A 20,363-nucleotide genomic window follows, 5' to 3' on the forward strand; every position below is an offset into this window, starting at 1 on the left:
TGAGGAAAGGGCAGTCAAGGGGCTATATTCTCCTATCTGCGTGTAAGCCTTTTTTAAACGCACCTGAGCTGGCACACTTATCATTTACCTGCATTTTGCCGTCCAGACCTCTGACACGCCCATGAGCGAATGAATGAGTGCGCAAACAGCAAAGAGGCGTGATTCATTCAATTCTGAGACTGACTGTAAACTCATGAAAGCATCGAGGTTTTGCGACTCCTTCCCGAGATTTGTGAATGTCATTGAAATCCGTAAAAGAAAATATAGCACTTTAAATTTGAAAATACCTGACGTGTGTCGTCGGCTAATCGGGACAGTGGTCTGGCTAACACACTAACGTGTTGAGGGAGAGCATGTTTTTTTTTCCTGTATGAAAAAAATAAATAAATGTAAATTAATCTGACTTAACTATGCATTTGATTGAATGCATTTTTTGGAGCTCCATCAATAGAAAAGGGATCGATCACCTGTGCCCAATTTTGGATGACTCGGTGAGTCACTTTATCACGTCAACATTTTGCTGATTGGCATCGAAGCAAATAAAAACCATGATTAAATATTAAATATCTTGAAAAAAATTGTGACCCCTGGTTTCCCCTATACCAGGGGTCACCATTTTCCTTATACTTTTTCCACCCTGTAGTCTTCTATTATCTTCAAATATCACCACCACATTTTACTTGGGGTTAATTTGGCTCCAGAAAATGATGTATAATTTGTTGACCCAGTCAAACATTTAAATTAAAATGAATGAATCTCAAAAAGCTTTGATACAAATCTGAATATTTCTGACAAGTTACCGTAATAACCACATGAGGATGAAACCTATTGGTTTTGGTGATTCAATGGCCTTTCCTGTAGCACCACCATCAGGTCAGTTTTAGAGTTCGGGTCTTGAAAATCTTTCAACCAAATCGTTTTTTAAATTTGGGGTGTGCATTCATGACTGTGACAGAATGAAGCATATTGATTCATGTTGGGAACCTGTCACCACTCCGCCCTCTTTTCATGAACACGTTCGATTACTTATTTTTATCATTAACACATATTTGTGTCACTCACCCTTCCTAAGTAGCTATGTGAGTACAGTGATCCCTCACTATTTCGCGGTTCGTTTATCACGGCTTCAATGCATCACAGATTTTTTTCAAACATCTTCATAAAAATAAAATACTTTTTTTGCATATACATGTAGTACAGTACTGTATATGTTGCTCTATGTGACTCGCTGTTGTTTTGCTGACTTTCGCAGCTTCTCGCGGACCGTTTGCGGACTTAAAAAAAAAAAAATATATATATAGGTATATTTTTACTCTATATTGTTATTCATAAACTAACCTAACTTATACATGTTTAAATCTATTAGTATACAGCATTAAGTCATGTTAATTACTTAAAAATTAATTACAAAATCTATTTCTACATGCATGTAAACCATTAAATTTGGCCTTATATTATGTACATGTACCTATATGGGGGGGCGCTCCTTTGCGGATTTTCGTTTATCACGGGTGGTTTTGGTCCACATTAACCGCGATAAACGAGGGATTACTGTATTGAGACTGGCAGTAGCAGTTAAAAAGAACATTGAATATGGTCAAATTGACCCCAAGGTTATTAGGAAGGTTAAGGAGGCTGTCTATTTTTTTGAATTATTAATCAGATCATATTTGATTATTTTCAAAAGGATTTTTTTTGCTGCAATTTCACATTTGTGCTCCCCATGCATGCATTAATTCTGTCATCCGATGGCTTCCCACAGGTGACCGTTTTGGCCCTTCAAGATACATATGGAAAGAAAGTGCCCCGCCTCCCTCACCCCCATAATGACACAGTGACACAAATGGTGCTGCCCACAGAAAACTGGCATCATTTTATTACATTACGATCCAGTAATCCATAAAACAGTTCCCCCCAAAAAACCTGAGCCACGTTACTCTTAAGTACACAAAGCTTTGGTATATAATTAGTCGGTTGTGTGCATTTGCGTGGACACGATGACATGACACGATTTGTTGGACTGTTTGACAAGCCCATCACAGGCCACAAGCTGTAACAGACTATTAGTGTGCTGTAAATCACGGCCGTCCATGCGGGTCAACCAACATCTCTGCATGGGCAGCTTTGCCAAAGTGCTGTCAACAGTCTCCCAACATACGTACATCATAGGTAAGCAAGCCTCTTGATGGGCTTATTTTTATTTTTTTTAACCAGAATGAATAACAGCTCTGCCACCTCGTCTCCAAGCATGTATTCACAAATCTTTGCGAAAGTAGAATTTGTCTGATGATGCTCGAGACCAATTGTATTTCTAAATACACTAAAAGTAATGATGAACATGTTCTTTGTGCTCGACCTATCAGGAAAATTCCAATTGGAAACCAATCTATTGCATTGAGATAATAATCATGATCAAGGCATGATTGGCATGAAGGCACGCCGCCTCCATTTTGGAAATGAAATTCTACCAGCTTAGCCATTTCCATTGAGTCAGCACAGAGACGAGCGTGGCTCACTTTCAATGTCAGCAGGCTGTTAGTTTAAATGGAGTGTGCGAATACATTGATATTGTCAAGGCTAAAACTTTTTTTTTTTTTGGTGCCGTGTCCTACTTGCAACTACGTTAAAAATTGAGATGACAAGCAACAAAACAGCAGTTTAAAAAAACAAAAAAGCTTTGGGATGAGCTGCGTATCCAAAAAACAACTATGAATAATATAAAAGCCCTTCTAATCCAAATGTTATAAAGACAAATATAAAGGACAAGAAAAATTTCATACATACCACATTAAAAGGTCAATTATTTAAAATATGAATGCAACGCTTTACTTTTTGCTCCCATTTTTTCATGAGCTGTGAAAAGTCTAAGATTATTGCACAGGTGTGCCTCTGTTGGACCACAATAAAAGGCCACTTAAAAAAAAATGTGCGGTTAAGTTAGCGTTGGTGTCTGCTGAACAACAAATTATTAAAAAGTGTGTACTTGGTCAATTTAAGATGAGGGAGAAAAGGGGATTTGTGGAACCTTGGCAGGAATCAAATGTTCCTGGCGCGCCTGTAAAGCGATCATTTGTGGGGAAAAAAAAACACCTATTATGAAATAAACTCAAGTCAGACAGATGAAACTAAAATACACACAGGTATAGAGCGGATGTCAAAAGTCTACGCGCGGCTGTTCAAATGGCAGGTTTTTGTGATGTCAACAAAAATCATATCTCAGTTTTCCCTGTACAACTCGATTGAAGGAAAAAAAAAAAAATTAAAGACAATAGTGGCCAATTCAAACCTGAGATACAATGTTATTTGTTTATTCTGTACACAGCCATAGCTGTTGTTTGTGCACATTTGTGCTCCCACATTATCTCAGATGTTTATTTTTACTCCCCCTCGATTTTTTTCTTTTTTCTACAGGCCACATTTATGATGGAAAATTTATCATGGTCCAATTTTTTTTTAACCCTTTCAGGGGCAGGGACTGATTCTGATTCAGTGGACAGCTGATCATGTTATGATCAGGGTGCATGAAAGGGTTAATATCCAAAACCTGCCATTTGAATAAGGCTGTGACAACTTTTCATATCCACAAATACTGTATAGAAGAATATTCAACAGCCAGATTTCAGACAGACGATCTTAAAACTACGCAGCAGTGTATCCGTGTGTGTGTATCAGAAGAAGTCTCTTCACACTCCATAATTAATGGAGTTCAGCGTTGGTCTCTTCTTCGCTTTAATTTTCAGCGAGCCATATCGAGCCTAGTGAGAAGAGAAGTCAGACAATAATACGCATTGTGCGCGCGACACGTATAGGATCGTACGTTGGCCTTGTTTCCCCCCCCCCCCCCCCCTTTCTGTTATCCACTTACATCTTTACGTACTCGGGACCGTGTCAGCTTGACGCTCTGCGATCGTCTCAGCCCTTTCTGAGACACGGCCTCGTCTTCGGAGAGAGTTGGCTCGGTATCGTCATCGCTCCTGTCGTCCTGGTCGTAAAAGTATTCTGAGAACGCACGAGACGTCAATGAATTTGGTCCTAAGTTTTCGAAATACGCAAAATGCTCTTCTTGAATGCCACACATTGAACCGAGTTGTCTTGATGCCTGCCGGCGAAAGTGCTTGGAAGGGAGACTAACTGAACTACAGGTGTCAAACTCAAAGCCCGGGGGCCAGGTCTGGCCCGCCACATCATTTTATGTGGCCCTCCAAAGCAAATAATGTGTATCAAACGTCATGTTTCTTGCTAAATACCAAAAATGCAAATGGTTTTCACTTTAAAAAATGTTGCGATATTGCAAGAATCCCTTTGCTTCCAATCACTCTTAACTCATTCAGTACCAGCCAAACGTTTTTGGGAGTGAATGAGTTAAAGCAAATTTAACATTTGAAAACATTTTAAAGCTAATTTAACACATTTACTGGTGCCCCGATTTCAAAACCAGTCTGTCATCGATTTGGTGCGTGTGTGAAATCAGAGACAACCATACGTTTATTTGACTTCACACTGTGAACTACGATGTGGCCCGCAACTAAAATGAGTTTGACACCCCTGATCTAAACCATCCCCTTATTTGTGTGAGTGTGTGTGTGTGCGCGCTTGTATACCTGCTCCATCAGGTACATCAACACTCTGAGTTCGTCTGACGGACGGATTGGCACCATGGGAGCTGTAGCGATACAGCTGGTTTTCTCCTCGCGCGTCTTGCTGATTGATCTGTGTGAGGTCATGCATGCTCAAGCTTCGCAGCTTTTCTGTGATGGCGCCCTGACCCTGTGACATAAAAAACAAAACAAAACGCACACACAGGCCGATAACCCTTTATTATTGTGTCAGCCTCTCAGGGTTCACAACAACCACGACAAAAATGATCCAAAATGATACAGTTAGTGCGTTTCTGTGGCTTTAACGCAACCGACACTACGGATGTCGCTTGATGAATGGCATGCATGAAAATTTGATTTGGTTCTGATGTTTTCTGTATCATCTTTATCAGGTTTAAAACCAAACTTTAGCCCGTGTCTTCTTCATGTGCTTCCCATGGTTTGAATTTTGACAATTCCGCTTTCTGTTCATAAATTCCAAATTCACTTGGCATTGGTAAATTTGATTTTGGTGATTAATTCAATATAATTTTGGCAAATATAACCGAGGTTGAAAGCTTTAAAATAGAAAAGCGGCTCAAAAGGTTTCTTGGTCGAGTTGTACGCTGAAAAAAAAAAAGGACTTGATTTTTGGGTGCACATGATTAAAACGTGTTCATTATTTCTGAGGAAAACGTGGGAAAATTATATGGAATGACCACATTTTAATCATGCGACCGATGTAGGTGTTTGAATTAAGTCAATCCAAAGCATTATTTATTTCAGCGCATCTGAATTATAAACCAAAACAATTCTCAATCGCAACAATGTGACACAGTTGAGAGTAAGTCAATTAAAACATGAACCAGAAACTGAGTTGTGTTTCATACAATGACACCCGCGTTGAGAGCATTCATTCTCTATAATTCTCTTCGCCATACACATTGTGCAAATTACTCTGCTTTTACAATTTACTGATGTAAGGGTTCCAAGTGCACACGAAAATATTACCTATAACAATTTTTCAAAGTACTTCTTTTGTGGGCAGGTTTTCACGAAAAAAAAAAAAAAGATTGTGAGCAGTCAATAAGTAATCTTGACATAAGGAGATGAGAAAAATGCTGGTGTGAAATACCGGTAAAGTTTAATCCATGCAGCTAAGATTTATTATTATTTTTTTACCTCCCAGAAGAGCTTGGTGAAGCACAAAAGCCCTAAGGAAAAAAGGAGGTCAGTATAGAGAAACGAGAAGAAATCAGTCACCAGCGGGTTAGCGACAGTCGCTCTCCAAAATGAGTACACCGCATATTTTTGTAATTATCTTGGGACAAAACTGTAGAAATCACCTTTTGCAATGAAATAAATTATAAAAACGACTTGTTTAACGGCTGTCTCAAAATAACTCATCCATTAATGTTTCATGCACTGACAACAAAAGTGACCACACTCTGAAGTGAAAAAGGTCTGGAAATCAGAGCCGATCACGTGATTTTCAGCTAATGGGATTCGGCTAAAAAATATTGGATTTTTTGAAATTTTCTAAAGTCAATAAATTGTAAGTCAATTTTAGTTCTGTGCTTGATTTATTCCCCTGCTGATTTCCAACCAGATTAAAAATATATATATCATTTTCGCATATATTTACTAAAACAAGACAAAAATGAAGACAATTTGGATGTGGTCTTTTTCTACTTCATTTGCATTTTGTCAAATTAAGTGACTTGGACTCGGGTGAAAAGAAAAATGATCGAGGCATCGCTAGAAATAATAATAGATTTACAAAAATGTGAGGGGTGTACTCGCTTTCGGGAGATACCGTACTCAGCAGATTTGGGAAGACCCATGCAAGAACTTGTCATACTCGAAAAGCAGTTTCCAACGCCATTCAGCAAGCAGAGAGAGTACAGATACAGAAACACGCTGAGAGATTCTGGGCTGCAAAAATGAAATAAGACCGTATTCAAATTAAAAGAGAACATTACTTTAGAAAAATTAAGTACTGTGATCACTTGCTTATCGCGCGGAGTTATAAATAAGCCGCGATGGGTAGAGTCTTTTTTTTTTAATCATACTCTGTTTTAATGCTGTCAACCACACCATATACATGTTCTCACATTTCTCTCATTTAAATTCGCTCAGAGTTCAAACATTTTCAAGACATATGTGCACAGTGTTCTTTTTATCATTACTGTTGTTCTTTTAATATTGTTTTATAGAGGAACAAGAGATCAAGAGGTCAAAGTTGTTATGTCGTGGGTCAAATTGGCCCATTTAGAAAATTGAGGAAAGAAAAAGAAAAATTGATAAACTTAGTCCACTGGCCGGTACCTGAGCCAATCAGGACGCAGGAGCGTGTGTGTGTGTGTGTGTGTGTGTGTGTGTGCGCGCGATGTTACCCAAAAAAAAAACCAGCATGCAGATTTACACAGAAAAAAAATACAAGAAGCCAATTCGAATATTACAGCTTGTAAGCAGTGAAAAAACCCAAAAAACAGCATGCAAAAATCCACGATTTCGTGAGTCAGCGAATGGTGAACCGCAATATAACGAGGAACCACTGTATCTTTACATTAGACCTTAGCAGTGCTGGATGATGAATGGAAATATAAATCGTGATTTCAATTTTGACATGATCTTTAAAAAACATTCATGTACGCCCTGTGCGGTGACAAGTTCCTGACGTTGTCAAAGCATGCACCATGTTGCTTGGGCAGGCAGCAAGCATGTGGGGAAATACGATTGAGCATGCTTTAAATTGTTCACAGACACCATAGTTGGAAATTACTGTAAAAATAGACACACAAGAAAACATTGCACACATTGTATATTTAAGTACAAAACATGCTTTGTTTTGAAAACATCGCTAGTGCTAATGCTAAAATCAAAGCAGGATCCCATTCAAATGCTAACAGGTAATTAGCATCGACTTCTGGAGTGATACTCCTTCAAATAAAATTTTTACACACAAAAGTTGTGGACACATGTATACACAGGTACGGTAACACTTGTCACAGGCATGATTTATTCCCAAAATGGGAAAAAATTTAATTATATAAATCGCACCGCACTGTCCAAAAACACACAACACACCAAATTGTTATTAGTGTTGTATATTCTTATTAACCATATTGCTAAATTTTTGGGGGTTTCGTCAAAATTCAAGGATACAAGGACTTTTTTTTTGTACCAACACCCATTTTTCCAATAACATGGCACAAAATACGATCCCGGGTTAGCTCAGTGTGAAAATAACAGACGCTAAAATAAATATGACGACGAAATAATGCAAATGTTCTGTCAGGCCTCCGTTTCACATGTTCCCACGGCTATTTTGTCAATGACAAAAAGAATAATGTTCAAGTATAGAGTTCAAAATGCAGGGATGAACGGGCCTGAGGCTAGAGTAGTTGAGTTTCTGTCGTTGAATAGTAAGTTTTGAAATCAATGAATAATCCATCTAATAACCATCATTTCAATCTCAAAATAATGACTTTCTTCATAATCGTCCAGCCCGAAAGCACAACTTGACAACCTAAAAATAAGTGTTCAAAACTCTGCATTGTTGAAAATAGGCACAGAGACAAGAACCATAAAATAGATAAAATACTTTAGAATGAACTTAATTTGACCTCTAAACTTTTAAAGGAATGTTTCCAGTTGGTCATTGTTTCAGTATCGCATACTTGCTGTTCCCTTGCTGAAAGTTAAGTCACAACCAGGCAAGGCAGCTTTATTTATATCGCACATTTCAAATACAACAAAGGCTTTTACGAACAAAAGAATTGAAGATGTTTCAAAGCAAAGGGGGAAAAAATGTAAGACGTTCAAAAGCAGAGCAAATCAATGAAAAGTAGTTTCCTAAAATTACGAGAAGAATATTCAGAGCAAGAAGAGGAAAAACTATGTTTAAAAAATGCTTTAAAAGACCAAAATCAAAGGATATGGGAGTAAAACTGGATTTTAAAAAAATACCCGGCGGTAATGTCGGTTCTGTTGTCGGATTAGCAGAGAGAGAGAGAGAGAGAGAGAGAGAGAGAGCGAGAGAGCGAGAGAGCGAGAGAGAGCGAGAGAGAGAGAGAGAGAGAGAGAATCTATCCATCTTACTGTCAGATGCAAGTTCCAAAAGATGCCTTGCATTAAAATAGCAGCATCGTCACGCACAAGCAATTAATTGGAATGCAAATGTAAATCAATAAGTACCCCAGATTCTGGACTTGGTCATTTGCTTTAGACAGCGACATGGCATGACAACAGCCTTTTGATCCATGACTTGACCAAAAAGAATCGCTGGTTCAAGTAGAATTTGTATATTTTAAAGTCACCTTTACCATGCAGTTCGCATTTTGACATCCCTGGACCAATTGATCAACAATACCTCGCCATTGCAAAGCCCCAAACAGGATGTTCTCAGAGGGAAGTGGCCACTGATCTCAGAGTGTCATCAGCAGGTTGCGACAGAGATCCAGAGATTTTGAAAGAGTCATAGAACGCAATGGGCAATCGGGCGTTCTCGTTTAATTTATACTTGACACCAGTCGTGAATTTGGCTGGTCATCTTTTTACAGAACAGCAAGTTGTGCAAAAAAAAGTGGCAGTTGGACATTTGCATTAAACACGCACGCTCGCGCGCGCCAACTAGACAAATGCTATTCTGCTTGCTGGCTACCGTCAAGGTGAGCAAGGCCAGGGTTGATTATTGGGAATTATCGGCACAGTTTTTTTTTCTTTTTTGACGATCGAAAAGTTAAAACGCTTATTTTGGCTCCGATGGCTGCAGTATGTCTGCTGTGACTCTCGTCCGTTACGGCTTGTTCAGGGCAACATCTAATTGCAATACGTGACAAGTGTAACAATCGGAGTGGGAAATATACATTGCCAGCGATATTATCGTTGACGTTCCTTTTACGATGTGTGATTTTTTTTTTTACACTCGAGTATTTGCTGCAGAGTAGAAGGAAGTGATAAAAGTTCTCATTCATTGAATAAGTCACCATTCTATGGGAGGATTCAGTCACGTGAATCAATGGCCCAGTCGAGCATGGGAAGGCATTGTTTCGGGGTCGACGAGGCTGACGTCACCTATTTTTAAATTGCAGATACCCACATACCAGAAGATTGCTGGAGGGGGGGGGGGGTTCTCTCAAAAGTATTCCACCTTTCGCAGAGTGAAATGCATTAAATCAATGAGGGATTTGTCAAATGACCGATGTCAAGTTTAGGAAAAAAAGATTTATTTTTTTTTGCCCATATGACCCAACCTGACCCACCGATATTTTTGAAGCTGAGCATTCGGTAACTTGGCTAGTCGACCACAAATGTTGGTTGACAAAAACAAAACAAAAAAAAAATTACTTATGTCTTGAACCAGGGGCGGCATTATTCATAATTTAATTAATGATAATTTAATTTCATTTATCTGAAGACACTGGTTATTTTCTGGATTTTTAACAGATAAAGACCAACACTTTCTTTCAAGAACTATCTTCCATTCTTTACATTTTCAAATGATGACCTGGAATATTCCTAGAAAATCACAATGCTCCATCACTAATGGAGCCATATTTGCAGGCTACTCAGGTGGCCAAGGGAGGGGGGGGGGGGGGGGGGGGGTTGTTCCTGGTACCTGCGTGCGCTACGCTGCTGACCCTTTTGCATTATATATCATTCCCCATGACTCAGCATCAAAATGAACACATAATTACATCCTTCCGAGTACAGACGAGCATTCTAAATATACAAGAAAGAATACGCTTCATGGAAAATCCGGTCCTTTCCGAAATACGGTCGCACTACTTGCCTTGACAGCTGCAGTGACAGCAGCGGTGGCTGCAATGCTGAGGCCCTGCTTGCCGAAGTTCACCATGGTCTCGTAACCTCGTTCCTTGGCCTGGACAATGTAATCGTCTATTTCCTAGGCCAAGAAAAGTAACGGGACATTTATTCAGGACAGCTCAGTCACGTAAAAAAAAAAAAAAATAGGCATTGCAACTTTTTGGAATATCTCAATTCAACCAGGGGTCTCACCCTCTCTCTGGAAGACAGCAGTGGGTGCAGACATTTCTTGTAAATGAGACTTGCTCCTCTGGTGTAAGGGGATAGGAGCCAGATTACAAATGCTACCTTCAGTTCATAGTACAAAGGAAACCTGCAAATGGACAAAATATATCAATGCACCAATTATATCATGCGATTATCCAAAAAGGGATGCATGGTCACTAAATTCGAAGTTACATGGCATTTTTTTGGGGGGGGGGGGGTGATGGGTTAGGTAGGCGCTGAAATGCACTGATTCCTTGTATCTATTTGTTGATCATTTATCCGTTAGTGGAGCTTGGTCACAATTAAAGTGTTAGCCAGAATGCATTTTGCCAGCAGTTTGAATGCATTGTTCTCGCAATTTGACAAGGGGCTGCCATCTTGGTGGGATACTCAAAAATCAATTAAATAAATAAATAAAATTGCGGGATGAGCATTTCCAACGCCTCTAAAATCCTCCATAGCCGATAAATTCGCCAGAAAACAATTCATGACTTAAGTAGGTGGTGTATTCTGCTGCCTATCTACGCTGCCCTTCTCATGAATAATGTTTCGTTTGCGCGATTTGAGGTTTTTGGGGCAAGTGACGCTGTTTGAAATATCATAATTGTCAGGAGTATCCTTCGGAATTTCAACCCGTATTGGGATAATCTGTGGATATTTTCATCTGAAATTTATCAACAAAAGGAAGAATGGGTTCCCCTAGTAACAGACAAACGTTCACAGAAAATATTGCATTTCTGGGTCAGTCGTGACATTCTGTTCACCATCCGTCCATTTTCCGATCTGCTTATCCTCAGAAGGGTCGCGGGGGGTCCTGTAGCCTAACCCAGCCGTCTTCGGGCAGTAGGGAGGGGTCACCCTGAACCGGTTGCCAGCCAATCGCAGGGCACACAAAGACGAACAACCATCCGCGCTCACACTCACAATTTGGAGTGTTCAATCAGCCTGCCATGAATGTTTTTGCAATGTGGGAGGAAACCGGAGTACCCGGAGAAAACCCACGCAGGTCTGGGGAGAGCATGCAAAGTCTAGGGAGGCCGGAGCCGGAATTGAAACCACGACCTCTGCACCGTGAGGTCGACGCGCTAACCACTGGACCACTGGTGTTCACGTTTCAGAATATTCCTTGAAACCTACAGCAACTGTTAATATCCAAATTGACGTATCGTTTGAGCTTTCCGTGCGTACAACCAAAAGTGATTTCACCAGCAGACGCAACTCGCTGCACATTCCGTACACCTGAACATTCAATTGTTAAACTTGTAAATATATACATTTTTTGGGGGGGGGGGGGTTAACTCACCATGCTAGTGTTAGGTCAGTGATGGTCTCCACCACAGTGTAGAGGGCAAAAACAATCCAGTACATCATCCATCGGACCTACAATAACACAGAGCAAATTAAAACTGAACAATGTCTGTCTAGTTTCAAATACAAAATGTAATCAGAGATGGCTTTGTGTGTCCCTTGATGCTGATTTTAAAAGTATTTACTTTTTTTTCCCAAGCACATCATCTTTTTTTTTCTCCATGTTTTCAAGTTTGACCAAAAAAGGCTTGTGCAATAAACGGCTCGCCCTGCTTTTGTTGACATCGCCTTGGCCCACCGATAGGTGCCTACAATGCCCTACAACAATTCACGGAGGTCCAGCTGGTCGCGCGCGATCACGTCCACGGTGTTGAAAGTGCAGTGAAACGTCGCTGGAACTCATCACTTTGTACCATAAGCCAATTTCGATTAACTCCACACAATTATAATATCCAGCAAAAAGGTAAAAGTACGGTTGAAAAGAAAAGGGCATCGGTTGTCGTCATTCTCTGGCGGTCCGAGAAGCAGTCTGCTCAGCTACGGGTGCATGTGAATTTTTCCAATATTTTCATAATATCGTTTTTGGAGTCGCGGAAACGGGCTTGTTGTCTGTTAGTGTGTTTGAGACAGCTTTCAACATTGAGTATTAGACCAATCCAAGTGACGTAATTTTGCCCCGCAATATCAGGCCGATAATTATCGTGCATCCCTTTTTTTTTTTTAAGTTTTACCTTATTTTTGTATACAGCTGTGGTTGTTTTTGAAGGTGCTCTATAAAGAAAAATGAGTTGAATTGAGCAGCATTAGTAGGATTCAGTGGGCTCACTACTTTTTGACGGCCCCTTGAATTTATCGCTTGGAGATGAAGTTCACGAATACTTTTGGAAGGGACTGATTGTATTCAGCCTCTTTTCAGGGCTAGGTTGCTAAAATTTCAATATCAGATGCAGCAGTACAAAGCCTCAAAGCAGGTGAGAGAGAGAGAGAATTGTCTCATGAGCACACCAGTTCAGAATTCATAATAAAAATACAGAGACAATGAAAACAGAGTGCACACGCAAAATTTCCCCTCCTTCCTGCACCATTGTTCGCCGGTTAATTTGTGACCGCGCGGTGAACTCTTTCAAAAACACTCACACAGAGAGGCTCATGGGAATGAAAAAGGTAAGACTGTCTAATTGGTTTCAATGCATCACTACCTCTCCCTTTCACCCCCCCCCCCCCCCCCCCCCCGTTGTATAATTTGCCAGGCTCTGTCTGACCACACATTTGAGTGTTTTTCATCTTTCATCTCAATTAGATTGGAGAACATTACCTCGGCGAAATATACAGCAGCCATTTTGCATTCCTGATGCAAACTATGACATTAACTGGCCCTGCGTGTGAATAACTGCTTTGCATTAAAAGGGCAATGAAAAGGAAATGCCTGACATCAGCTTTTCAGAGACTTGGGCAGTAACCCAGAAGCTTTAGTTGTCGAATTAATACACATCATGATTTGATCTTCTCAGATCAAAGAATTTTCATATTAATTTAACATGAATCTGTGTAGGGATGAAGAACAAAAAAAAATAAGACAGTTGACATAGTTGACCATGTATTAACCTTAAAATATATATATTTTTTTAAATGGATTTATTGTGCTCCAGTACTGAGGTCCAGTAAATCTATCCAGTAATATTTTTTTTTTCTGTATCCCTTTTCTTGGAAGCTATTCTGACTGTTTGGTACTTTGATTACTTGTTCTGAAAAAAAGTTTGTGTCGACATCTCTGCATTCTTTCATAAAAACGTGGCTGCTTCGGGCATCTGTGATTGGGTGATTTGATTGTGTACGCAAGTGTCACATTCACCGCGCGACAACATGGGTGGGCGCCTATTTTAACCCGAATGCACTGACGTCAACTGTTTGTTAACTTAATTAAAACATTACATTTCAACAGATAACAAACAGCGGAGATAGTATTTTCTAATGAAAATAGAATGATTTCCGGTCTTCTTTTACCGTGTCAATCATTTCTGATTAGATGATTAGAGGTGGGTCAAAAAAGCAACATCTGGTGCTCTTTTGACTCAACTCAACTGTATTTATAGAGCACTTTAAAACAACCACCGCTGTATACAAAGCGCTCTACGGGGAGCAAATATCGAACATACAACACTAAACAATAAACAACTTTGAGAACTAAACCAAAATTGTTATGTGCACCCTCGCGATCTGCTTCATTATTTTAATTCCATCATTGTTTTGGATTGTTTTTAAAGCACTTTTTATTGTCTTATATGGAGGCATGTGTAAGAAGAGTCAAATTAATGAGGCGCACACCCACTCCTAATTTAAGACTGCTCAAAGTCAGGTGCCACAACTTTAGTCAGAATTCCGATTGGCATCTTTGTAACTTCAATTTCTTTATGGTTATGACTGGTGTTTTAGCTGCGGCATTTTAATGTATACGTGTCTAGAAATGGTCTTACATATTCCTTGATATTTTTTGTCTTGACAGCTTTATAGGAGTAGTATGCAGGATACAGCGTCCCAAACAAGAGCCTGCAAAGAGAAAAAAACAACATGGCTTATTATTAATCATGTTACATTTCATTAGTTAAAGCACTAGACATTACTAACGATACCTTAACTGTTCGTTCTTTGTTTATAGCACTCAAGCGCTAAGGTATCGCAATAAATGTTACGCAATGTAACATATGTGACAATATTTATATCATGATACACTGGGTGCGAAAACCTTTTCAGTATAGATGCTAAATTCACGATAGTCTCGCGATGGCAGGCACATTAAAGAACGCTACACAAAACCAAACATGGTTTTACAATATATCGTAATCCTAGTGGCCATCGGGAGAGCTATTAGCCTACACTATAGTCCCATTTTTTATGTTATGTACAAAAACACATTGTTTTTTTTGTTGTTGTTTTTTTTGCGTGAATTTTTAAAAAATAATAAATATTTGCACAATAGTGTGACATCGATCATATCGTAAAGTGACATTTGAATAAACACAGATTCACTAAGACTGGGAAAGAGCGCTGGGCGAGTTCCGCCACAATTTGTAAATGGATTCGGTCTGCTTGCACTGCTGTTCGAGCTTTCGCAAAAGCCAGCATCATTTCGGAGGAGCCGCACGGCAACGAGACTGACAATGACGCGAGGGAACCCGGCGTGCCTGACTGTGAACTTGCCCAGCTGTTCCGTTCAGATAATTTATAAAAAATAAATAAATAATGTGAGTACATTGTTAGATACTTCAATAAAGTACAACAACGCTCGGTTTTGCTGCTGCTACCTTTTAAACAACATACCTGCTACCGTATTCTTTAAGCTAGCGTACTCAAGTTTTACCATGCCTGCGTCCAGTACATCATGTCTTGTGTATGTGTTAAAAACAGAAATAGCACCGATCACTGGCATTACGCCTTTTAATGCGGTGTGCCGTATGGTTGTGACAATACGGTATTTCTCAAAGAGAAATGTGAACAATCAACATGGAGAGCTTGGAGCCTCAGAAGGAGGGCAGAAAATAATCTCCAACTCTGGCATCTCTGATACCATCACACATTGTGGAGGCTTAACTCTCAAGCTACGCTGTATGTCCAACTCTAGATGCTGAGGAGAAACCTCTGTTCGTCGTAACTTCAGTTCAACTTTCCACACTTGAGCAAACATGCCAGAAAGTACCTCTGTATCCCTGCAAGCAGCTAACCCTCAGAGGGACTTTTTAGTGCCTCGGGTAAAGTAATTACCGTACTTGACAGTGTACCAACCAAAGCGAATACGCTGGTTCTCCTAGCAGTATTTGTTTTAATAGTTCGACGGAGCCGTGGAGAGGGTAACGAATCACGTCTCGCACCCACAGAGACATTTGGCGGATGAGGATGCTTCAGCAAAGGTGCAATCAATCAGATTCGTCTTTTCCAAGGAGGCTTGAATAAAGCCACTTAAAAGGTTGTACCGCAAGAAACATTGCTGCCAGAATCAACAAACTGTCCCCGCAAACGTGGGTGTGTTTGTTGTCAAGGTGTTGTTGGAAAACCAGCTACACAACATAACAGACCATCAACAGTGAAAGCACCAGCAGTCATGGCAAAGAGGAAGGAATTCTCGAACCATGACCACCAAATGGCCGAACTGTATGGCGGCTTAACAAGTCCATTGAGAGCAAACCGCAAGACAAATTCCTCTTACAATAGTTTTATTCTGATTTTCAACTACAGTTCATGGATTTTTGGTAACATGAATCAGATTTTCATGCAACGTAAGGCTCAAACAAAGGACGACTTTAATAACACGGGTCAACAAAATATTCATTTTCAGATAAATGCGCAGCAAGTGTTGTGAGCGACTGGCTGAGACAACAGTCCAAAGATTTTGACGCTGATGGGTTATGAAGCTTTGGCACAGATGGGGAAAAGTGTGTGACTGTGCCGGCAGACTACCTAGAAAAAATAAATAAAAAATAAAAAAGTAAACTAATGATATTCGATGTATAGCGAAAAATTCACCTTATTTATTGAATGACCCTCATATTAATAATACATTATTCACATAAAATTATTCAAGTGTTGTGTTTACATAAATCTGGAAGAGGCCAGGCAAAACCCACTTCTGAGAGAGAACATGAACTAAAGAGGGCAAAAAAATGATGAGGATGCAGTTAAAAGTTAAATGCCCATAATTTTTGTTATTTTGTCTTTGTTTTTTACATTATGCACAACTCTCATTTACTGTGCAATAATCTAATTGTAACATGTATTTGTTACATATTTTGCGTACTTTGACTCTTTTTTTTATGTTTGAGAAAATATGTCTGAATTTTTTTTGGGGGGGGGGGTGGAACGGATTAGGGCATTTACATGGAAAACGCGTCTCTACTTACAAAATTTTCTTGTGAAGAACCAATTTCGCAAGTTGAGGTACCACTATATTTTATTTGACGCCACGATCAATGCCAGACTGAGATTCCCCCCCCCCCTCCAAGTTACTCCACACTTTCCACCACAGATGTAATTTGAGCTTCTAAGAAAGCTATAGAGAGAGCACTTAAAATGGATTCAGTGAGTCAGAAAGTTTACAAAAACCACACCCCATCTGAAATCTACCATCACATCAAAACTACAATCCCTGCCGGTGCGTATTCCTTCCTATTCCTCACTTTCATCCCCGCACTCTTTGCGTGCAGCTGACAAAATAGACATGTTGCCTTTGGAAGGGCCTTGACTGTGGACTCGGGATCAATTTCACTGGCTTCCTGACATTGCACACCAATAACCAGATGGAAGCTGGGGGAGGATATACACAAAAGACCGAAGACAAAGAACTGAGAGACTACTAAAAAAACACACACACACAAACAAGACACCATAACAGAGGGAGAAAATTAAACAGTTATCCCCAGCAAATAGAACGAGTCATACTGCAAAAAAACAAACAACCCCACCACCCCCAAATAACTGATTCCAACTTCTTAAAATAAAATCTCCTCGTCTTCTTTAGGCACTTCAGAACGCCGTAATGTTTACGTGGCTTTCTCAGCGGGCTTGAAAAAAATGTTGACAGGCTGTTGGTGTCGCTGCTTCTTACAACTACCTTTTACAGTCTTCCTTATCTCCAGTCTTCCTTATCTTTGTTTTGTTCTTCTTTCTATACCGTACGTACTCTTTGTTCACGCCTTAACGGCAGGATGTTGCAGTACCATTTTTTTCCCTTCTTTGAGCATATCCAGGTTTACCACTTTTGATAAAGTCACAATCATTAAGTACTATGATTTCCAGTTTTATTGCATATGTACTAAAAGGTACAACTGGAAAGTAGTTTCATATTGTATCAACATATGAAATCGGTCTTTAAAAACAAGACGTACAGAACGCAACAATACATTTATGGGAACAACAGTACCAAAAAAAAAGAAGGGAAAAAAACTATCAAGCATATTCCTGTCTTGAGGATTTTAGCAGGTATGCGAGCCCCAAAATAAACACATTGCCCCCTCAGGAATAATGACGCTGCCTTAAAATGTAAACATTATCTTTTTTTTTTCAGATGTCCTGATCCAATTACGTGATCAGAAATCGGGGGTGGTGGGGGCATCAAGTGGTTTTCAGCTGATTGATGCAAAATGGTTATCTTCATTTTCTGAATTTTTTTGGTTACAAAGTTATCAGATAATCCAAAACTATTAATTTCTTGCCAAATGGTGCAGTAAATGCTTCATTTTACTTTACACAATGTTATGTTTTGTTTTTGGGGGCTGCCAGCAATCAGAATGACAGTAAAGAACCAGACAGAAACTTTCTGTGCACAACTAATGCTCTCCGTCTGCGCTGCATCGCCTAAAATTGTGTATGGTGCAACAAAAAAACTGCACAAAAAGGCTGTGAATACATTTGTCCATTATGTGCATGAATAATGTGCAAAAAGTTCAAAAATGGGTTTCACATTGTCTGTTATGTGCAGAATTGTCTGAGAAAAAAATATTCCATTAAATGAATAGAAAGTTCGCTATATCTAAAAAAAGAAATACATCTGGTGGAAAAAGTGGTATCGAGCCATTGTGTCGGGGTTGGCCTCTAACTACAAATTTAGAGCTGGGGCTGGCACTCCTTAATAGCTCAACATGTCACAACATAAATCCCAACTCAACGCATGCACAATTATCTCACTAACAATCTGGACGGTTACATAGATAAACAAGACAACTTTCGACTGATTGGCAGATCGCCACATACAACCGGGTTGGAATCACGAAACTGTCCACGTCACTGCATAATAACATTGTTCAGAAGCATAAAACGACGTCTACTGTAACCGACAAACGTCAAAAACAAAAATTCAGCAAAAGGTTACTAGTTAGCCCAGCATGCTAACAAAGCTAACTCCCATCAACTGTCATTTTACATTCAGCCTCGTAAAAAGTACGCGTTTAATTCATTTAGATCAACGGCTGTTATTTTGTACTTACACGACGCATCTTGAAATGATCCAGGACACCATGTTCTCCAAGTGCTGGGTTGTGTTTCAGTTAGAGAACTGCCGAAGTGGTGATGTCGGTAGCCAAGCCACAGTTAACTTGCGTCTGCCCAAAACTTCGAAGGGACCTACAAGCTAGCTGCGTTTCAGCCGCTCGAATCGTCTGAAATGTTGCCCCTGTTTAACCTTTTCAGGTGGTCATGAGTCCAAGAAATCGATATGACGATTATGTTCTAGACGTTTTCTGTAGTTAGTTGCCCGATCTGATTCCGCGATTCCCTCGCTCACTGCTTCTCGGTTTCGGGCAACAGAACAACACTCACTTAGCTACCGACGTCACGACTAAAGAACTAACCTTCTTCCACTGGCCACTGGATGCTCTTTACAGCAGATCCATTTTCATTGGCTCGTGAGGCTTAGTCAAGATCACGTGATCTTTTGTAACTCGGAAGCAACGTTTTCAGTTTAGGAACCGCTGTGCTGCATGATGCATAGAAAATAGAAATAATTTCAACAAGAATCACACAATCTTTCATAATTAAATTAAATATTCATTTAGAATTACGTTAAGATTTACCATACAGGAGGTGCAGTTTTATTGCATCTTGTGAAAATGGCAATAGATTAAGTCTCCAACGACCAATATGGGATCATAGGTGTGTAAATTACACATGACACATGATAATTCGGCAATACATAATTTATTCTCTGGCACGGGAATTAAAATGTTTCCTGATACTTGAAGTACAGTATGTGACCCTGATCTAACGTATACATTAAGAAGCCTTTTATTAACACACCTGGGAGATATACTGTATTTTGAAAATGTGCATACCATCTCCTTTACATTCCAGAATCCAACCATCAATTATGTTTTTTGCTGTTTATCCTTGGAGTGACAGGTGAGCTGGCAGATTTGAGTGACAGTTGCCATTCAAACATAAAGAACATAGACACAGGTGCACAAGCGCATTGAAAATATGAAATGGTAACCAAATTCAAGAGTATCACTTTTGTATTTGCATTCTAAGCATTTGGCATTTTTTCTTTTCGCAATGCAATAGATGGGGCTTCAGTAGTGAATGTCGTTCACAAACGACTCATTCCAGTGACTGAAAATTTTTAGCAAAGATCCTGAATAGAATCACGTTATGAATGGATTTGTTCCTTTCTCAGTTCCGTTGAGCTCATTTTCAAGGGTTTGCAACACAATATTCTGGCATTCGTAGGGCGGTGATGGTGAGTTAGCATGGAGAGCCAGTGACAAACATCTCGGTCTTGCTGCAGAGTGGCTTTCACTGCCCACCCCCACCAGAAACAACCTTAACCACACCCAAGACCCTGTTTCCTGCCCTGGAGATCACAAACAGGACATGAGATGGCTCTTGATGCAGCAAAAGACCAAGAAGGCCGCAGGGCCCACTAAGGTGTACTCCTCCTTCCTCAAATCAAAACGT

At 39.8% G+C, this 20,363-nt stretch overlaps 1 protein-coding gene and 1 long non-coding RNA gene across 2 annotated transcripts; one reads left to right on the plus strand and one right to left on the minus strand.

Moving 5' to 3' along the window:
- Positions 1-1,480: 1,480 nt before the first annotated feature.
- LOC127604322 (uncharacterized) lies at positions 1,481-3,071 on the plus strand. The gene is made up of 2 exons (XR_007963254.1): positions 1,481-2,169; positions 2,215-3,071. It is a non-coding gene; the product is annotated as an uncharacterized LOC127604322 (long non-coding RNA).
- reep3b (receptor accessory protein 3b) lies at positions 2,232-19,278 on the minus strand. Its single transcript, XM_052071290.1, has 8 exons — positions 18,899-19,278; positions 14,399-14,471; positions 11,920-11,996; positions 10,602-10,722; positions 10,375-10,488; positions 4,602-4,767; positions 3,866-3,999; positions 2,232-3,755 (listed from the first exon to the last, which is right to left on the minus strand). The coding sequence occupies exons 1-8, from the start codon at positions 18,928-18,930 to the stop codon at positions 3,684-3,686; spliced, it is 789 nt and encodes a 262-aa protein (XP_051927250.1). The 5' UTR covers positions 18,931-19,278; the 3' UTR covers positions 2,232-3,683.
- Positions 19,279-20,363: the final 1,085 nt, after the last annotated feature.

This window comes from Hippocampus zosterae, chromosome 7 (genome assembly GCF_025434085.1).
Source record: "Hippocampus zosterae strain Florida chromosome 7, ASM2543408v3, whole genome shotgun sequence".
NCBI lineage: Eukaryota > Metazoa > Chordata > Actinopteri > Syngnathiformes > Syngnathidae > Hippocampus > Hippocampus zosterae.

Coding starts and splice junctions, on each gene's coding strand:
- reep3b (XM_052071290.1), bottom strand. CDS start 18,930: ATGGTGTCCTGGATCATTTCAAGATGCGTCGT. Junction 14,472..18,898: donor ATCATTTCAAGATGCGTCGT/GTAAGTACAAAA, acceptor TTCTCTTTGCAG/GCTCTTGTTTGGGACGCTGT. Junction 3,756..3,865: donor GGTCCCGAGTACGTAAAGAT/GTAAGTGGATAA, acceptor TCTTCTCACTAG/GCTCGATATGGCTCGCTGAA.